Source organism: Lepidochelys olivacea (genome assembly GCF_965140295.1).
Source record: "Lepidochelys olivacea isolate rLepOli2 genome assembly, chromosome: 2".
Taxonomy (NCBI): domain Eukaryota; kingdom Metazoa; phylum Chordata; order Testudines; family Cheloniidae; genus Lepidochelys; species Lepidochelys olivacea.
In genome coordinates, this window is record NC_140412.1 from 14,986,772 (window position 1) to 15,007,018 (window position 20,247).

The 20,247-nt window shown below is 41.4% G+C and overlaps 1 protein-coding gene across 1 annotated transcript in view; it reads left to right on the plus strand.

The window, feature by feature from the left end:
- ZFAT (zinc finger and AT-hook domain containing) overlaps positions 1-20,247 on the plus strand; it is a 136,983-nt gene that overhangs the window by 91,630 nt on the left and 25,106 nt on the right. Inside the window, exons 12-13 of the mRNA XM_084621848.1 lie at positions 11,129-11,267; positions 18,897-19,015. Coding sequence (XP_084477974.1) covers positions 11,129-11,267; positions 18,897-19,015 — 258 coding nt within the window. The remainder of the gene's footprint in view (positions 1-11,128; positions 11,268-18,896; positions 19,016-20,247) is intronic.

Consider the following 20,247-nt stretch of genomic DNA (forward strand, 5'->3'; position numbering starts at 1 on the left):
ATCCTGGCTAATAGCCATTAATGGACTTAACCTCCATGAATTTATCCAGTTCTCTTTTTTAAACTCTGTGATAGTCCTAGCCTTCACCACCTCCTCAGGCAAGGAGTTCCACAGGTTGACTGTGCGCTGAGTGAAGAAGAACTTCCTTTTATTTGTTTTAAACCTGCTACCCATTAATTTCATTTGGTGTCCCCTAGTTCTTATATTATGGGAACAAGTAAATAACTTTTCCTTATTCACTTTCTTCACACCACTCATGATTTTATATACCTCTATCATATCCCCCCTTAGTCTCCTCTTTAAGGAGAAGCTGAAAAGTCCTAACTTCTTTAATCTCTCCTCATATGGGACTGTTCCAAACCTCTATTCATTTTAGTTGCCCTTTTCTGAACCTTTTCTAATGCCAGTATATCTTTTTTGAGATGAGGGGATCACATCTGTACGCAATATACAAGATATGGGCGTACCATGGATTTATATAAGGGCAATAAGATATTCTCCGTTTTATTCTCTATCCCTTTTTTAATGATTTGCAACATCCCATTTGCTTTTTTGACTGTTGCTGCACATTGCGTGGACGTCTTCAGAGAACTATCCACAATAATGCCAAGATCTTTCTCCTGAGTAGTTGTAGCTAAATTAGTCCCCATGATATTGTATGTATAATTGGGGTTATTTTTTCCAATGTGCGTTACTTTACATTTACTCACATTAAATTTCATTTGCCATTTTGTTGCCCAATCACTTAGTTTTGTGAGATCTTTTTGAAGTTCTTTACAGTCTGCTTTGGTCTTAACTATCTTGAGCAGTTCAGTATCATCTACAAACTTTGCCACCTTGCTATTTACCCCTTTCTCCAGATAATTTATGAATAGGTTGAATAGGATTGGTTCTAGGACTGACCTCTGGGGAACACTGCTAGTTACCCCTCTCCATTCTGAAAATTTACCATTTATTCCTACCCATTGTTCCCTGTCTTCTAACCAGTTCTCAATCCATGAAAGGATCTTCCCTCTTATCCCATGACAACTTAATTTACGTAAGAGCCTTTGGTGAGGGACCTTGTTGAAGGCTTTCTGGAAATCTAAGTACACTATGTCCACTGGATCCCCCTTGTCCACATGTTTGTTGACCCCCTCAAAGAACTCTAATAAATTACAGAAACCATGTTGACTTTTGCGCAACAATTTATGTTCTTCTATGTGTCTGACAATTTTATTCTTTACTATTGTTTCAACTAATTTGCCTGGTACTGATGTTCGACTTACCAGTCTGTAATTGCCAGGATCACCTCTAGAGCCCTTCTTAAATATTGGCGTTACATTAGCTAACTCTAACTCAGGAACCAATCCATGCAACAAATCTCGATGCCAACTCTGCCCACATATCTACACCAGCGACACCATCACAGGACCTAACCAGATTGGCCACACCATCACTAGTTCATTCACCTGAACGTCCACAAATGTAATCTACACCATCATGTGCCAGCAATGCCCCTCTGCTATGTACGTCAGCCAAACTGGACAGTCCCTATGTAAAAGGATAAATGGACACAAATCAGATATTAGGAATGGCAATATAGAAAAACCTGTAGGAGAACACTTCAACCTCGCTGGACACACAATAGCAGATTTAAAGGTAGCCATCCTGCAGCAAAAAAACTTCAGGACCAGACTTCAAAGAGAAACTGCTGAGCTTCAATTCATTTGCAAATTTGACACCATCAGCTCAGGATTAAACAAAGACTGTGAATGGCTCGCCAACTACAAAAGCAGTGTCTCCTCCCTTGGTGCTCACACCTCAACTGCTAGAAGAGGGCCTCATACTCCTTGATTGAACTAACCTCGTTATCCCTAGCCTGATTCTTGCTTGCGTGTTTATACCTGCCTCTGGAAATTTCCACTACATGCATCCGACAAAGTGGGTATTCACCAACGAAAGCTTATGCTCCAGTATGTCTGTTAGTCTATATAAGGTGCCACAGGACTCTTTGCCGCTTTTACAGATCCAGACTAACACGGCTACCCTTCTGATAACTAATAGATTAGTAAAACATGATCTCCCTTTACAGAAACCATGTTGACTTTTGTGCAGCAATTTATGTTCTTCTATGTGTCTGACAATTTTATTCTTTACTATTGTTTCAACTAATTTCCCCAGCACTGATGTTAGACTTACCAAGATCACCTCTAGAGCCCTTCTTAAATATTAGCGTTGCATTAGCTAACTTCCAGTCATTGGGTACAGTAGCTGATTTAAAGGACAGGTTACAAACCATAGTTAATAGTTCCACAATTTCACATTTGAGTTCTTTCAGAACTCTTGGGTGAATGCCATCTGGTCCTGGTGACTTGTTACTGTTAAGTTTCTCAATTAATTCCAAAACCTCCTCTAGTGTCACTACAGTCTGTGACAATTCCTCGGATTTGTCACCTACAAAAGACAGCTCAGGTTTGGGATAATCCCTAACATTCTCAGCCGTGAAGACTGAAGCAAAGAATTCATTTAGTTTCTCTGTGATGACTTTATCATCTTTAAGTGCTCCTTTTGTATCTCGATCATCCAGGGGCCCCACTGATTGTTTAGCTGGCTTCCTGCTTCTGATGTACTTAAAAAACATTTTGTTATTACCTTTTCCATTTTTGGCTAGCTGTTCTTCAAATTCCTTTTTGGCTTTTCTTATTACATTTTTACATTTAATTTGGCAGTGTTTATGCTCCTTTCTATTTACCTCACTAGTATTTGACTTCCACTTTTTAAAAGATGGCTTTTTATCTCTCACTGCTTCTTGTACATGGTTGTTAAGCCACGGTGGCTCTTTTTTAGTTCTTTTACTGTGTTTTTTAATTTGGGGTATACGTTTAAGTTGAGCCTCTATTATGGTGTCTTTGAAAAGTGTCCATGCAGCTTGCAGGGATTTCACTCTAGTCACTGTACCTTTTAATTTATTTTTAACTAACCTCCTCATTTTTGCACAGTTCCCCTTTCTGAAATTAAATGCCACAATGTTGGGCTGTTGAGGTGTTCTTCCTACCATAGGAATGTTAAATGTTGTTATATTATGGTCGCTATTTCCGAGCAGTCCTGTTATAGTTTCCTCTTGGACCAGATCCTGCGCTTGACTCAGGACTAGATCGAGAGTTGCTTCTCCCCTTGTGGGTTCCTGTACCAGCTGCTCTAAAAAGCAGTCATTTAAAGTATCGAGTAATTTTGTTTCTGCATTTTGTCCTGAGGTGACATGTACCCAGTCAATATGGGGATAATTGAAATCCCCCACTATTATTGAGTTCTTTATTTTGATAGCCTCTCTAATCTCCCTTAGGATTTCATCGTCACTATCGCTGTCCTGGTCAGGTGGTCGATAACAGATCCCTACTGTTATATTCTTATTAGAGTATGGAATTACTATCCATTAGCGATTCTATGGAACATGCGGATTCATTTAAGATTTTTATTTCATTTGATTCTACGTTTTCTTTCACATATAGTGCCACCCCCCTCCCCCACCTCCTCACGACCTGTTCTGTCCTTCCAATATATTTTGTACCCTGGAATGATTGTGTCCCATTGATTGTCCTCACTCCACCAGGTTTCTGTGATGCCTATTATATCAATATCCTCCTTTAACACGAGGCACTCTAATTCACCTATCTTATTATTTAGACTTCTAGCATTTGTGTACAAGCACTTTAAAACTTGTCACTGTTTATTTGTATGCCCTTTTCTGATGTGTCAGATTCTTTATGTGAATGTTTCTTGTCTGATCTGGCCCATATTTTGTCCTCTTTCATCCCCTCATCCTTACTAAAACCTAGAGAATTTCTATCAATAGACTCTCCTCTAAGAGAGGGAAGTCTTTGTCCGATCCACGTGCACCTCTGCAGCAGTCGGCTTTCCCCCATCTCTTTGTTTAAAAACTGCTCTGCAACCTTTTTAATGTGAAGTGCCAGCTGTCCTTCCTGTATAGGCTTCCCCTATCCCAAAAGTTTCCCCAGTTCCTAATAAATCTAAACCCCTCCTCTCGACACCATTGTCTCATCCACGCATTGAGACTCTGAAGTTTTGCCTGCCAACCTGGCCCTGCGCGTGGAACTGGTAGCATTTCTGAGAATGCCACCATAGAGGTCCTGGATTTCAGTCTCTTTCCTAGCAGCCTAAATTTGGCCTTCAGGACGTCTCTCCTACCCTTCCCTATGTCATTGGTACCTACATGTACCACAACCACCGGCTCCTGCCAGCACTACACAGAAGTCTGGCAGGCAAGTCACCATACAGTTCTCCCAGTCATCACAAACCCAGCTATCTATGTTTCTAATGATCGAATCTCCCATTACTAACACCTGCCTTTTCCTAATGAGTGGAGTTCCCTCCTCCAGAGAGGTAACCTCAGTGTGAGAGGATACCCCAACATCATCTGGAAGGAGGGTCCCAACTATGGGAAGGTTTCCCTCTGTTTCCATTGACTGGACTCTCCTTCTCTGGGCCTTTCCTCCTCCTTAACAGCGCAGGGGCTGTCTGACCAGAGGTGGGACAAATCTACAGTGTCCCAGAAAGCCTCATCAAAATACCTCTCTGCATCCCTTAGCTCCTCCAGTTCCACCACCCTGGCCTCCAAAACCCGTACATGGTCTCTGAGGGCCAGGAGCTCCTTGCACCGAATGCACACGTACTCCACCCACCCACAGGGCAGGTAATCATACGTGCTACACTGAGTGCAATAAACAGGATAGCCCCCACTCTGCTGCTGGGCTTCTGCCTGCATTTTCTCCTACAGTTACCTAGGTTAATGATGGGGTATTTGTTTAAATCAAGAAGTTTTGATTATAGTTTAGTATAAAGGTTTTAAAAAATGGCAAGTGTACCTCGCCCCCTTCCCACTCCCCTTCCCAACTCCCTGTTAGCGGCCCCTGTTCACAAAGAGGCTCCTCCTCCGCTCTCTCCCTGCAGCTCCTGTTGCTTTCCGTTATTCCCGCTCACCTTTTCTCCTGCCTGCCTGTTATGTCTCTTGTGCCCTCCTTCCTCCAGCACAGCACTCCACCATCTCTGTGCATCTAGAGCAGAGAGAATACATATGCACCAACAGCAGACACAATTTTCTACACTCTGGGTCCTAGTGGAGCCTCCCCACAGTCTGGCACCTGAGGTGGCTGCCTCAGTTTGCCTCATGGTAAAGCCAGCCCTGTTCCCTGGTGAGATAGGGTACCACCTGGATGGCCCACATTTCCTTACTCCACACGGTTCCCATGGCTACTTTCTCGGATATTACCAGGAACACAGCCAAGTCATCAGTTGGGCCTCACGTTGCATAGAATCACTCCCTGTATATGATTCCTGGTCTCCGCACTGGGACTCATCAACTTCTGTATCAGCGGTCATTGCACCTTCTCCCTGATGACTTCCTGCAGGTTCTGCTGCTCCGACTGCCACACCAGAAGGGGTTGTCTTTCAGGTTGGTGTGATTCTGGAAGGTATGCATCATCTTTTGCTGCTTCTTCTGCCACCACTGCAGAGTCTGCTCTGTGTCCAGGCACTGAATCTTCATACCGCCCCCTCCCACTCTCCCTCAACAAATTTTCAAGTACCCTGTGCATAGGAATCAAGATCCTGGACAATGCCCCACTTGTAATAGGACATATGTCTGCCCTGTCCTTGATCACCATAGAAACCACTCAAACTCCCTTCTTTTAGTGTTCACTTTGTATAATTTATTCAAGTCCTATCCACCAACACTGTACAATGCAATACAACTATTTAATACTTGTGACCTTCAGCCCCTGTTCATCAGGGCTATAGGAGGAAAAGAGACCTTTCTTTCTTAGGTTTCAGGGTAACAGCCGTGTTAGTCTGTATCCACAAAAAGAAAAGGAGTACTTGTGGCACCTTAGAGACCAACAAATTTATTTGAGCATAAGCTTTCGTGAGCTACATCTGATGAAGTGAGCTGTAGCTCACGAAAGCTTATGCTCAAATAAAGTTGTTTTCTTCCTTAGTATCTTCTTCAGTCAGGGTATAGGTAGCCCCCTCTCCCCTTCTTCCCCCCCCCCCCCCCCGCAACACTTCAAGGTAGTCAGCTTAAGTAGCAGTTGGTTCCATAACTCTAACCCAGCCTTCGCCTCTGAGTAGCTAATTCCTCCCTATTTCCTCAATTAGCTGTTGCTGGAGAAACTAATTGAAGCTACTGTGATCAGAGTGCTGACCCTGCTATTTGGCTTCAGCAGTTTGTCACAACCCTTCTCTAATATTTTTGTTATTTTTTTGGAGCTAATTTTGGTAGAGTCAAATATCTCTTTTGGAAGCAGCAAAACAGTAGTTTAAAAATGGGGAAAAAAAACTATTAGTTTGTATGTTTTAAAGAATTTTTAGGGCACATTTACAGCATTTCAAAAGAAAAGATATGACATTTACATTAAGTATTCCTTGGCTATTCACTCCTTCCTCCATTCTCAGGAAATACTGTATATGCCAGTAAAATAACAGGAAAATCCCCGAGTTGAAAATATCCTTTTTGAAGTTTTCATGCCAAATCTTTTAGAATAGATTGATTTACTGCCACGTAGCATGCCTAAGTGCTGGACAGTTTTGTGATTATAGGAGACATTCAGGCATTAATAGGCACATAAATATACATAGGTTCCTGTTTTTTATCATCTGTTCACGCAGAACTAAACATACAATTAGATCTTTTAAAAAAAAAAAATAGTGGATTTTCCCTGTTGGTCACATTAGTGTTTGGTTAGCTCAGCCATTGACATATTTTGAGGGCTACCTGGGATATCTGCACAGGCCACTATCCAAAGTCTGTGTTATACCGAATAGTTCCTTTTTTGCAAAATTAAGGACTAAAATTAATGCTAACAGTGTATTTGTCCAGGGGCTCTGTAATCTTTTAATGCTTCTCTTAATTAAAGGAACAGTAATATTAATTACTAGTTCCTGCAGGATTTTCCCCCCAACAAATCTTTATTAAAATTACAGAATAACAGAATATTTTCACTGAAGTCTAGAGGACTGTTAGAAAAAATTTCCACACCTTTTTCACTTCACAGAAGATACTCTGTGCATCCAGTTGCAGAGCCGTACTCAGTTTCTTCTGTTGTTCATGTGGATTTTTCACACAGCAAATGGAGAGCAAAAAGCATTTAAAATGGTAGAAAAATGTGACTGTAAAACTCAAACAATTAGCAAAGGACTTGGGTGCAAATGTACCAGAAACTACTTTTAACTCATGTTTGGATATATTAGATTTTAAGTTGATGGTGACCCTTTAACCAGTCAATCCATATGTGTCACCATGATTGTCTCAAAATGGTTCTGTGAATTTATTCGGTCTCTTATAACATGCAAGTCAGATTTACCCAATTGATTAGAATTATTTTGCATAGGTTTACTAATCTGCTGTCATACAGATATTGTACTCTGGTGAACAGTCAGGCTCTCAGATGCACATACAGCACTGATTCTTAAAGATCAAGATTTCTTGGTCTTTTGTCACAGTCAGCAAAATTCATCTTATTCCAGCTATACTGCAGCCTTCTGTCTATCTCTGGTCCTTTCTAGGGTAAAGAAATAGTAAATTTCCCACCATTGCTCACTCTTACCAGAGCTTCCAGTGTTGGGAGCCATAGCATAGCAGGGCTTCTGGTGTTATAACAATGTTATGAAACCTTGCCTAGAGCACATAGATCGACACTGTATTCAGAAACTCCTGCAGCAACCAGCCGCCCTTCTTTCTATATTTGGGCTTCTAATGTTGCTAACACTGGTGAAGCTGTGAACAGATATTGACAACAGGAGGAAGTTTTTAGAAAAATTCCCTACTGTGGATAGGGCTTCTGTGTGTGTCTTTCTTCCTTGCACTCCTACCCCTTCAGAAACCTAGCTTTCATATTCCCTACTGAGTTGAATACTGTAATTTATTATAATTAATTGCTTATCAAGTTTCAGAAGATGACATCACATTCTATCCATACTATTGGTTACCCTTAGACAAATGTGGAATAATGGACCCAAATTTAAAGAGGCGGTTGTTTACTCTGAATACTTTTGACAGGCTAATTAGCACAGCAAACACACAATTGAAATCATTAACTGCAGAGAGCAGACTGTTCAGAGAGCTCTCTTTAATTACCTGAAAAAATACAGGTGAAAGATCTGCTCTTTGTGTGCCATTAAGTTACAGATCAAATAGATTTGATCCACTGCTGATTAATATGTAATGACAAATTAACTTTTTGAAGCTTGTATCCTGTGTTACAGTTGGAGAATGACTTTAATTTGTCTTACTTTCAAAATAACATGAAATATTCATGGTGGAGCTGGTAATGATGCCCATTAGAAGACCGTCTTGAGCATAAATATATTTGTGTTGTAAGCACTATTTAAAATTTTTAAATGTTGGCAGAAAGTTCAGGCAGTGTGCTAAATCAGCTGGATTCCCCATATATTTTTTACTCTGCATCTTCATAGAAACAGAGGATGCATTCAGAAATTGTTTGCCTTTGTTTAAATTTTTTTTTAAAAAATGAGGTATACAGTACAGTTTAGTATTTCTGTTTTCTTACAAGGTTTACTGACATTTCTCCACCTGTTTTGTAAATGTATAGGTGTAATGGTAGTTTGTTACTGGCATCCTTCTACCCTTCACATATATTGTCTTTGTGAACATGTAAGGTTAATATTTAATATCAAGCACCATGGTGCACATGTACAAAATAATGGGTCTAATTTTCAAAATTGTGTGTCTAATATTTGGCACATAAATAGAGATTTGGATGCCTAATAAAATTTTAGCTGCTTAACTTTAGGGTACTATAATTGAATGTTGGGATAAATACTACTTCTGTAGAGTCTTTCTTTTGTGGCTCTTTAATGGGGTTTACAAACCCTCACTATGGCCAAGATAGTGGGAAACCTGGAGCAGTACTGGCCAGGAAAGCTCCACCCCATAGTCACTGCTGAGCATACTCCTGGGGAAAGGAGCTGTATAAAGAGAGCTCCAGAAATCCAGGCAGTGAGGCGGAGAGAAGCCATTTCCTGGAGGACACTGCTCTGCAACAGTAGAAGAAGAAGCTCTTATCAAGGAGGTCCAGCTGTGATCTTTCCCCCTACTTTTTGATATCACACCAGAGTAGGGAGTACTTTGTGCAGGGGCACCAGAGGGTCACCTGCATTCATTCTGAGACTCTGGGGTTTGAGAAAATTACTATAACAAAACTGTAGCCATGCACCACACTGCGGCATCCGGTGTGGTAGGAAGTGTCGCAAGGGAATGTGAGCAGGAGGTGGGTTGAACATAAGCCTTGCCACACTATCACACTTCCAAGGCCGTGGGCCAAGTCCTGGTGAATAGGGAGAGCCCACGTCCCCCTATCCACTCCAGATTCCTCTATGCTTATCCGTTGGGCAGAACTTGGGGGTTACTGTCAAGGAGGTTGACCCAACTGAATCCTGTTCAGGACAGATTGACCTAAAATAGATCCTGGAGTAGGAGGCCCTACCAGTAGACCTGCTGACCAAACAGTCCCTGCTATAGGCTCTGAAAACACATAGCAAGAATTAAGCCTCACAACATACCTCTGGTGTAGGTAAAAGCACAGCGGCTCTTAGTTGAGGATGAGAAGAGAAGAATACTGCATCTGATTGGAAGTTCAGGGGTACTGCAGGTAGAAAAATGTATTTATCCAGTGAATTTGCTAGAACATTGGGCGTAATGCTCTTTCCCTTGCATAAAGCACTGTGGGAATACAATACTTCTATACTCATCTGTCATTACACCTCAAAGCACTTTGTAAACATTAATTAGTTTAGCCTCACAAAACCACTGTGTGATAGTAATATCCCCCTTTTACAGATGAGAAAACAAGACACAGAAGGCCAGATCCTGAGCCCCACTGCGGCCTAATGTACATTTAAAAGTATTGCTAGCATAGTTTACCAGCAACACCCTCCTAGTACAGATACAGTTTATGCTGTCAAAAAAGCACTTTCTTGCCAATACTTTTTACGCCGGTTGAGCAAGCAAAATAGTCTATATTAGCAAAAGAACTTCTGTACTGATCTAACTGTGTCCACGCTAGGGCTTTTTCCAGTATAGAAATGTTGGAAAGAATTGATCCCCTAATAGCCATTTCTATACCGGCAAAAACTTCATGTCGACCTTGGCATAAGGCTGTTTTGCACCAGGGGTGGTGGTACTATGGGTGCGGGGGGTGAAGCAGCACCCCCTGGCTTGATGTGGTTTCCATCATATACAAGGCTGAGAGTTTTGTTCAGTGGCTTTCAGCACCCCCACTATAAAAAGTATTCCAATATTCCAACTGTTTTGCACTACTCTGGAAGCTCTTAACCTGTCTCATCTGGGTAGTTGGGGATTCAGCTAATCTGCAGGAATCTCCCTGTGAATTAGAACTGCCATAGCAGCTCATACATCGCCCACTATCCAGACATGAACAGACATGAGGTGTAAAGCAGTACAAGACAGAATACATTAAATTTACATTCAAGAAATATGCCATTAAATTTTCAGAGCATTCATTTCACTGCTATATAATTTAATAATACTAAAAATGCCAACATTGTGACTTTCTTAATGCTTTCAACCTGTTTTACCCTGCGCTTGTAATTTTGTGATCATTACCAAAACAAAACCCCAAAAATTTATTTATACATACAAATAATTTTTATTTACTGTCCTCCTCCTTTCCCCTTTCAAATCAAGATTATATATTGCCTACAGAGGTGAGAGACCCTGATCCTACTCAAGGTGGCAAGCAGTATGTTTGATAGCGTGACTTTGCTTGATGAGACCCGTAATTACCAATTGTGGAAAACAATTACTTATAAACACAGTGTAGCTGTTTGTACTTGTGAAACAGTGTTGTGAGGATACATAGTTTAGAGTAAATGATTAAAAAAGCAACACATTTTCTGTAAGTTAGCTAAAACATACTTGTGTGTTGGTTTGAAAGCTCCTGGAATAAATGAGACAGATATATGCCCTAACCAATGTGAACCCTCTTGAATTTTGGGGAAGTTTGTGTCTGAATACTGCAGCTTGGACCCATCTCTACAGAAAGCAGACGTGCATGACAAGTTGTAACTCTCCTTTTTTTTTTTTTCTCTCTAGCCTTTCCGTTGTGCACACTGTCATTATTCCTGCAATATATCTGGCTCCCTGAAGAGGCATTACAACAGGAAGCATCCCAATGAAGAGTATGTTAATGTAGGTACTGGTGAACTTGCTGCAGAAGCCCTTATCCAACAAGGTAAATTTCCAGTTAAAAGCAGCACATCTGTCTGTTTGTTTTCACTGTTGAAGCAAAGTCGATTTGAAGGTGAACATTGAGGAGTGAATTGAACAGTTTAATTATCTGTGTGAAAAAAGTATTTTCTTTTCTAGCTTCTGAAATGGCAACATTATGATTTCATTCACTGTCCCCTATTCTTAGGTTATGTGACAGGATGAACAGAAGTTCTCAATCTGTCTTCTCTACAGCATTCATTATTTTATATACTTTTATCAGGTCTCCTCTTATTCATCTCCTGTCTAAGGTAAACAGTCCCAATCTTTTCAGTTTCTTTTCAAATGAGTGATCAGCTGATAAATTTCCATGATAGTTTTGAAAGATTGAGCTAATCCTGAAATGAGAACTGAGACTGAATGGCACCAAGTTAATCCCCCAATAAATAAGTCAAGATAAGTAAACCAGTGCAGATCTGTTGTAAATGGAAACTGCTTTGGCCTCACACTTAAGGATAATTATTCAAAGCATTGAATGGGGTTTTTAACCATTCAGCTCCCATTGATTTAGGGGGAGATATTAAAAGACACAAATTGAAGTTAGGTTCCTAACTGACCATGAGTGACCATGAGTTGGTTGAGTTCAGGATCCTGACACAGGGAAGAAAGGTAAGCAGCAGGATACGGACCCTGGACTTCAGGAAAGCAGACTTCGACTCCCTCAGGGAGCAGATGGGTAGGATCCCCTGGGGGACTAACATGAAGGGGAAAGGAGTCCAGGAGAGCTGGCTGTATTTCAAGGAATCTCTGTTGAGGTTACAGGGATAAACCATCCCGATGTGTCGAAAGAATAGTAAATATGGCAGGCGACCAGCTTGGCTTAACGGTGAAATCCTAGCAGATCTTAAACATAAAAAAGAAGCTTACAAGAGGTGGAAGGTTGGACATATGACCAGGAAAGAGTATAAAAATATTGCTCGGGCATGTAGGAATGAGATCAGGAGGGCCAAATCGCATCTGGAGCTGCAGCTAGTGAGAGACGTTAAGAGTAACAAGAAGGGTTTCTTCAGGTATGTTGGCAACAAGAAGAAAGCCAAGGAAAGTGTGGGCCCCTTAATGAATGAGGGAGGCAACCTAGTGACAGAAGATGTGGAAAAAGCTAATGTACTCAATGCTTTTTTTGCCTCTGTCTTCACGAACAAGGTCAGCTCCCAGACTGCTGCGCTGGGCATCACAACATGGGGAATAGATGGCCAGCCCTCTGTGGAGAAAGAGGTGGTTAGGGACTATTTAGAAAAGCTGGACGTGCACAAGTCTATGGGGCCGGACGAGTTGCATCCGAGAGCGCTAAAGGAATTGGCGGCTGTGATTGCAGAGCCATTGGCCATTATTTTTGAAAACTCGTGGCAAACGGGGGAAGTCCCGGATGACTGGAAAAAGGCTAATGTAGTGCCCATCTTTAAAAAAGGGAAGAAGGAGGATCCTGGGAACTACAGGCCAGTCAGCCTCACCTCAGTCCCCGGAAAAATCATGGAGCAGGTCCTCAAAGAATCAATCCTGAAGCACTTACATGAGAGGAAAGTGATCAGGAACAGTCAGCATGGATTCACCAAGGGAAGGTCATGCCTGACTAATCTAATCGCCTTCTATGATGAGATTACTGGTTCTGTGGATGAAGGGAAAGCAGTGGATGTATTGTTTCTTGACTTTAGCAAAGCTTTTGACACGGTCTCCCACAGTATTCTTGTCAGCAAGTTAAAGAAGTATGGGCTGGATGAATGCACTATAAGGTGGGTAGAAAGTTGGCTAGATTGTCGGGCTCAACGGGTAGTGATCAATGGCTCCATGTCTAGTTGGCAGCCGGTGTCAAGTGGAGTGCGCCAGGGGTCGGTCCTGGAGCCGGTTTTGTTCAATATCTTCATAAATGATCTGGAGGATGGTGTGGATTGCACTCTCAGCAAATTTGTGGATGATACTAAACTGGGAGGAGTGGTAGATACGCTGGAGGGCAGGGATAGGATACAGAGGGACCTAGACAAATTGGAGGATTGGGCCAAAAGAAATCTGATGAGGTTCAATAAGGATAAGTGCAGGGTCCTGCACTTAGGATGGAAGAACCCAATGCACAGCTACAGACTAGGGAGCGAATGGCTAGGCAGCAGTTCTGCGGAAAAGGACCTAGGGGTGACAGTGGACGAGAAGCTGGATATGAGTCAGCAGTGTGCCCTTGTTGCCAAGAAGGCCAATGGCATTTTGGGATGTATAAGTAGGGGCATAGCGAGCAGATTGAGGAACGCAATTGTCCCCCTCTATTCGACATTGGTGAGGCCTCATCTGGAGTACTGTGTCCAGTTTTGGGCCCCACACTACAAGAAGGATGTGGATAAATTGGAAAGAGTCCAACGAAGGGCAACAAAAATGATTAGGGGTCTGGAACACATGACTTATGAGGAGAGGCTGAGGGAACTGGGATTGTTTAGTCTGCAGAAGAGAAGAATGAGGGGGGATTTGATGGCTGCTTTCAACTACCTGAGAGGTGGTTCCAGAGAGGATGGTTCTAGACTATTCTCAGTGGTAGAAGAGGACAGGACAAGAAGTAATGGTCTCAAGTTGCAGTGGGGGAGGTTTAGGTTGGATATTAGGAAAAACTTTTTCACTAGGAGGGTGGTGAAACATTGGAATGTGTTACCTAGGGAGGTGGTAGAATCTCCTTCCTTAAAAACTTCTAAGGTCAGGCTTGACAAAGCCCTGGCTGGGATGATTTAATTGGGGATTGGTCCTGCTTTGAGCAGGGGGTTGGACTAGATGACCTCCTGAGGTCCCTTCCAACCCTGATATTCTATGATTCTATGATTCCTATGGCCCATTCACTTTGTGATAGACCCAGGCCAGTTGGGAACAGCAGAGTAGCCTTATTGGGATCCAGGAAGCTAAAGGATCCCCCCCAGCCTAAGGGCGGGGTCCACAGGACCTGGAAAACCAAGTAATTACGGGGGACAACTAATGAACAAAAGGGACAGGAATGCGGTTACAGCAGAGTAGCAGAAGGCAGATATACTGGCCACTGGATTAACAGTTTTCTGTTCCCTGCCTGACCAGAGCAGGGGCTGCTCCAGGCTAATGAGAACACTTGACTTCAATTAACCTGCAGAGTCAGGTGAGGCCATTAAGCTAATGTGACCATCTGACTCTAATTAAGGCCCCTCTGATAATATAAAAGGGCTGTCTGCAGTCAGGCAGAGAGGAACCAGGGGAGAGGAAGTGCGGCTGAAGGTCCGGTTAATGAAGACACTCTCAAGTCATTGGTAAGGAAGCCCAAAGGTAAGGGTGAAGAAGGGAGAATCAGGAAAGCTGTGGGAAAGTGGCTCAGGGAAATGTAGCAACTCTGGCAGTAAAAGGTTGGCTGCCAACAGCTGCTACAATTAAGGTCCCTGGGCCAGAACCCGGAGTAGAGGGCGGGCCTGGGTTTCCCCCAATTCACCACTACAGAAACATCTCCTGGGAGGGGAAAACAGGCCCATTTCAGGACAGGAGGCTAAACTGTTTTAGCATGAGGCGTAGGAGCAACTGAGACTGTGGGAATTCTCTCACCAACCTCCATTGCTGGCTTATGATGAAAAGGGCTCAGAAGACTGTTTCCATGGCCCTCGAGAGAGAAGGGCTATGTGGAGGGTTGCAGTGAGCCTCTGAAGCTAGCATAAACCGCCTGGAAGCGTGGTACCCATGGGGACAAGGTTGGAGCTCTGCCACAACTTTCAATTGGAGTTGAGTGCCTCATTGCCCTTTATGCTGTTGTATATCTTTCCCTTTAATGGCCATTTCATTGCTAAAGCCCAGTACGTTACTTTGAAATTGTTGGAACTTTAGAATTTCTCTTTTTGTTACAGAATAGATACCAGAATAATGCAAAAATATTAGATAATGAATAAATTACAATTCTCCCAAGCATGTCATTATTTCTAAACAGCATTTCCAAATTATTCTTTTTACAAAGAATCCTTGTCCATCAGAAATGCTAAACCACTTTTAAATAACACTGTTTTTCCTTGTGTCACAATTTCATTCAGAATTAAAAGTTGAGACTCCATCTTTTAAATTGTATAAATACCTTAATTGAAAATGTTATTTTCATGTAGACTATTAAACTCTTCCCAAAGCCTTCTGAAAGTGCATGTATAGTACAAGAGGTGCTATGCTAATCATCCAAGCAATTACACAGCCAAGTGACACACAGCAGTATTTTATTTTTAGACTGCTATTAGAAATTCATAGCAGCAGTGAATGCAGAAAAGCAGATGCTTTCATACACCTCAGCTTTATAGAATTATGTAACTTACAACAAAATTGATTTTTAAAAAGTGTTTAACAGTGGAAAATTAATATTCTAACAGTATGGGCTCAGCTGGCATAGGGCTCAAAAATATCTTGTGATACACTGTGCACACTTCAGAGTGGTAGCCATGTTAGTCTGTATCAGGAAGAACAACAAGGAGTCCTTGTGGCACCTTAGAGACTAACAGATTTATTTGGGCATAAGCTTTCGTTGCATCTGATGAAGTGGGTTCTAGCCCATGAAAGCTGATGCCCAAATAAATTTGTTAGTCTCTAAGGTGCCACAAGGACTCCTCATTGTTTTTACTGTACACAGTTTTTAATGGGTTTCTTTTGTTTTTTTTTAATTGCTTTTGGAACCTTGGTCACTTGCCTGGTTAGGTAATCAAACAGGAAAGCATGGTATGGAGATAATCTCCTGATCTTGGGAGTCAGGAAGCATGGATTCTGTCCCCAGTTCTGCCTCAGACTTTCTTTGTGATCTAGGACAAATCACTTATCCCTTCTTTGTCTAAACTACAGATGACCCACTTACCTTCTCTTCACCCTGTTTCCCTCATATCCATAGTCTGTCTTCTTCATGTGGCTTACAGACTTTATAGGACAGGAACTTTCTATTTCTGTGTTTGTAGAGCATCTTGCAATCACAGCTTGATCCTGTTGGTGCTACTGCAATACAAATAATAATACCGATCTCATGGGGATGTTGTGTTAGTAAATTAATTGTTTTAAAAGTGCATTGAGATCCTATGATGGAAGGTGCTTTGGAAGTATATAAGACATTATTTTATAGACACAAATATTGGTGTCAAAAGTGGATAAGGTATGTCATTCACTGACGTTTTCTATATCTGTCCCAAGTATTTAATGAATTGAGTAGAAATTAATTTTCCTGAGCTTTGATGCCAATTAACTGGCACAGTTGTACATCAGCAATTTGTGTATTTCCATTTGTTGTTCTTTAATTAGTCACAATGACAAAGGTTGCAGCTTTAATTAATGTGGTGTAGTGTTCTAGTAATTTTAATTTAGAAGTAATATAAAAAGGTCTTTCTCCTAGATGATTTTTTATTAAAGTGTGATGTAGAATGAATATTTGATTTCCCTTTTTTGCAATGGAGAGTATCTTTGTCCTAACCTGAACTAAAGATAGTTTTCTTTTGTACTCTGTTTCATATTATGCCCATTAATAGAGAAGCAATTTCACTTTAGTTATAAAGACATAGCAGTGAGCCTCTGCTGTAATCGGGAGGTTTGGTAAAGATTATAATATCTAGGGAGAGGGAGAGAGTGGCATCCTTGAGGATTAATAAGTGTCAGTGAAAGAGCCTGGCAGCTAAACTAAATTTTGTTCTGTTTTATCAGAATATAAAGTTTAATTTCACTCCATCTGCGGAATACCATATGCTAGCTTTCCATTGCTGTACAAATGAATGTTCTAGCTAATCACTTTATTCATGCAATACTGTGTGCAATGAGAACTTGACTTGTAATCAGCCTACCAGAGTACACATCAAGCATTTAATTAGCACTAGCTGGAGCCATCGTTTGCCAGGGGAATGGATGATGATGTCTAGAGGGCCATCTGGTGGCATAGTACTTAAGAAGGCACAAGGAGCTCCCCTAATATTTATATTTATTTAATTTAGTGTGGTCTAGTCATCTGATACAACACACCGTTGTATTCAATCTATTTGTAGTTTGGTTTAGTGATGAAAAAAAATCCAGTGAAAACAAATACTAATTTGCATAACTGCATGCATCTAAGTTCTGATATTTGGCCAAATTATTTTCATAAAAAAACTGTTAAAAAATTGGTGAAATCTAATGTAGAAATTGGAAGTTTATGATTTTGTCATACTGTACTAGTTTTTTTAATTATGCTGCTGTGAAGACACTGTAAACAACGTACCATATCCGTTTAAAGACCATAATGAAAAGATACCTGTATTTACACTTTAAAAATGTTAAAATAAATCTATAGTTCAAACTCACAAAAGCAAAGATATTTAGGGTAAGGTGCAGTTTCCATTTTATGTTACCAAAGTAAAACAAGGATATTGCAGAAGTCCCAGAAAAGTGAATAATCTTACTGGATGTACTGCTATGAAGTCTGATAACACTGAACAACAGCATTAAAGGAGTTTTGTTTTTGTTTTTATTAACAAAACATGGACCCAACTTTGGAAACATTTACAATATTAAGAGTATGACAGTATTTTAAAAAAATGGTCAAACATCTACTTGACAGAGAACTCCACCACTCACAAAAGCACTTCACCCCACTAAGGCCTTGCTTCGTACTTCAAGGGCCAACAAACTGGAGCTGTATCAAGAAAAAGGGGAAACAAAATTCAGAGACAAAGGCTGCCATGGCTCCAGTCCTGCAAGATGTTGGGTTGAGCATCTAAATTGCTTTTATCTGCTGGGATTATACATAATGGGGAGGTTCTCAGATACCTTGTTGATGAGTTCATTTAAAAAAAAAAATAGTCTCTAACTGATCATCCTTTGAAGAGATGGGAGATCTAATAGCCTTTCCCCCTCCCTAAATATTGTGATTCACATACAAGGCTTTATATTACAGATGGGCCTAAATCAAAACTCAGAATATGGATACCCCCAAACTTGGAGGAATTTTGGGTGTGAATCTAGATGTAAACTTTTGGCTCATGCCTATCTCTGCTTTTTAGATTTAAAATCTTGGCACAAATTCCATCTAAAAACAAATTGCTAGCCAGTACAGTCTACAAAGTATAATTGTATAAGTGGAACCAATGCATTCTGCACTTTTTCCCTAGTAGTGTTTTGGTGGTTGGTTTTGTTTTGTTTTTTTTTTTTTTTTTGGCCTAGCAGTGGGATGTGAAGGTCAGGATCAGTGTAGTCCTCTTTGGTGGAGAGGTTCATCTCTCACACGTGTACTCACCGTCCTTCAAAGGGTTTCCAGTTGTGCAGCAAACAAAAAACACAGGTCCTTGCCAGTCAATAGTTTGTTTACATTCTACCCTGGGGCTCACATGCCCCTCACAGAAACACAAACTGGGTGAGGAGAAGATCCACTCAAAATTGTATCATACACATTGTAGTGGTTCAGCTAGTCTGATTATACTTAAAATAGTAAGTGTTTAATACATGGAGAAAGCAAAATCTTGTGAGTTATTGCTGCTTAAGTTGACAGAAAAAGGCACAAACTTGAATAGGCTTGAATAGCTTTCTTGTATCCCAAAAATGTAAGGGTAGTAAGAGGATACTCTCTGGGATCATTGAAGTTTAAGGGAAATTATACCAAAAATATCTTCTTTTGTTTTTGTTTTTTCCCCAGGTGGCATTAAATGCCCAGTTTGCAGTTTTGTGTATGGTACAAAATGGGAGTTCAACAGACATCTTAAGAACAAGCATGGCCTGAAATTAGTGGAACATGACGGGGAAGCAAAGTGGGAGGTAAATACAAAATTGCTACATCTTTGCCCCAAAATTTCCAAATTCTCTAGAAAATACAAGATATGATCTAGAATGTGTGTAAAAAGTGTATCATGGACTTTCTTACATGGTCGAAAGTTGTCTTCTATCCATTATCTCTGGCTTGAATGCATACAGTTACTCCTGGGGGAATTCTGCACTAAAATATTAAAAATTCTGCATATATTATTTGTCAAAATAACATTATATAATCATGCCAGTTTCCATTATTTTGCTAATTTATTTCAAAATACCTGTCGGCAAGTATGTCTGTAACAATACAGAGACGCACAAAATTTCCCCCAGGAGTAGAGAGTTAAAGAAACCCCTATAACAACCCAATTCTGTTTCTCTGCCCCCTCCCCACCAGAGTCCGGATGCGGGTTGCCCCCAGCCCAGACACCTGCACCCCTTCCCCTCCAGAACCCAGCTGTGGACCCCGCAACCCAAACACCTGCACCCCCTCCTTCTCCCCACTCCCCCACCCCAAGCTCAGGAGAGGTGGACCCCCCCCCCAAGCTAAAACCTGCACCCCCTCCTTCTCCCCAAGGAGAAACAACCTGATGCTGGGTCCTGAGCTTGTATGGCGTTTCCAGCACACCACCTCCTTCCTTCAGGGCATGCTGAGAATTGCAGTTCCCAGGAACGCTCCAGCTCCCTCTCCCTCCCCCGGCAGTGTCTTCTATTTGCGAGCTGGGCTCTGCTGGGTCCAGCAGCCCCTACTGGCGGCCAGCAGCTCTGCAGCCCATTTCTGTGGGGGTGCGGGGGGGAAATTCTGTGTGCACAACATTAATTTCTGCTCAAATTCTGCATGTGCAGCAGTGCAGAATTCCTCCAGGAGTAATACAGTGCTAAGGTTAACTACTGTAATGTCTAGCAGGATTAACAAAATAATAGTTGGTGTTTCTTCAAATACTGTCCCTGTGGGTGCTCCAGTTCAGGTATGCCTGTACTCTACATCTTTGATCAGAGATTTTTGGTGGCTGTGCCTGTTTGGTCCACACATGCAAGCTCACCTCATGCCCTCACCTCATTGCCTCATGCCCTGTACCAAAGATATAAAGGGCCATGGATGAACAGCCCTCAGTCCCTTGTCAACGTCCTTTGGCCTGAGATGGAGTCTGCTGTGTGCCTGTTCTCTTTAGTACTGTATTTAGCAGTTAGTTAGTATGTAGTTAGTTCTTTGATAGTGTTTATAGTTGTTGGAATAGTTT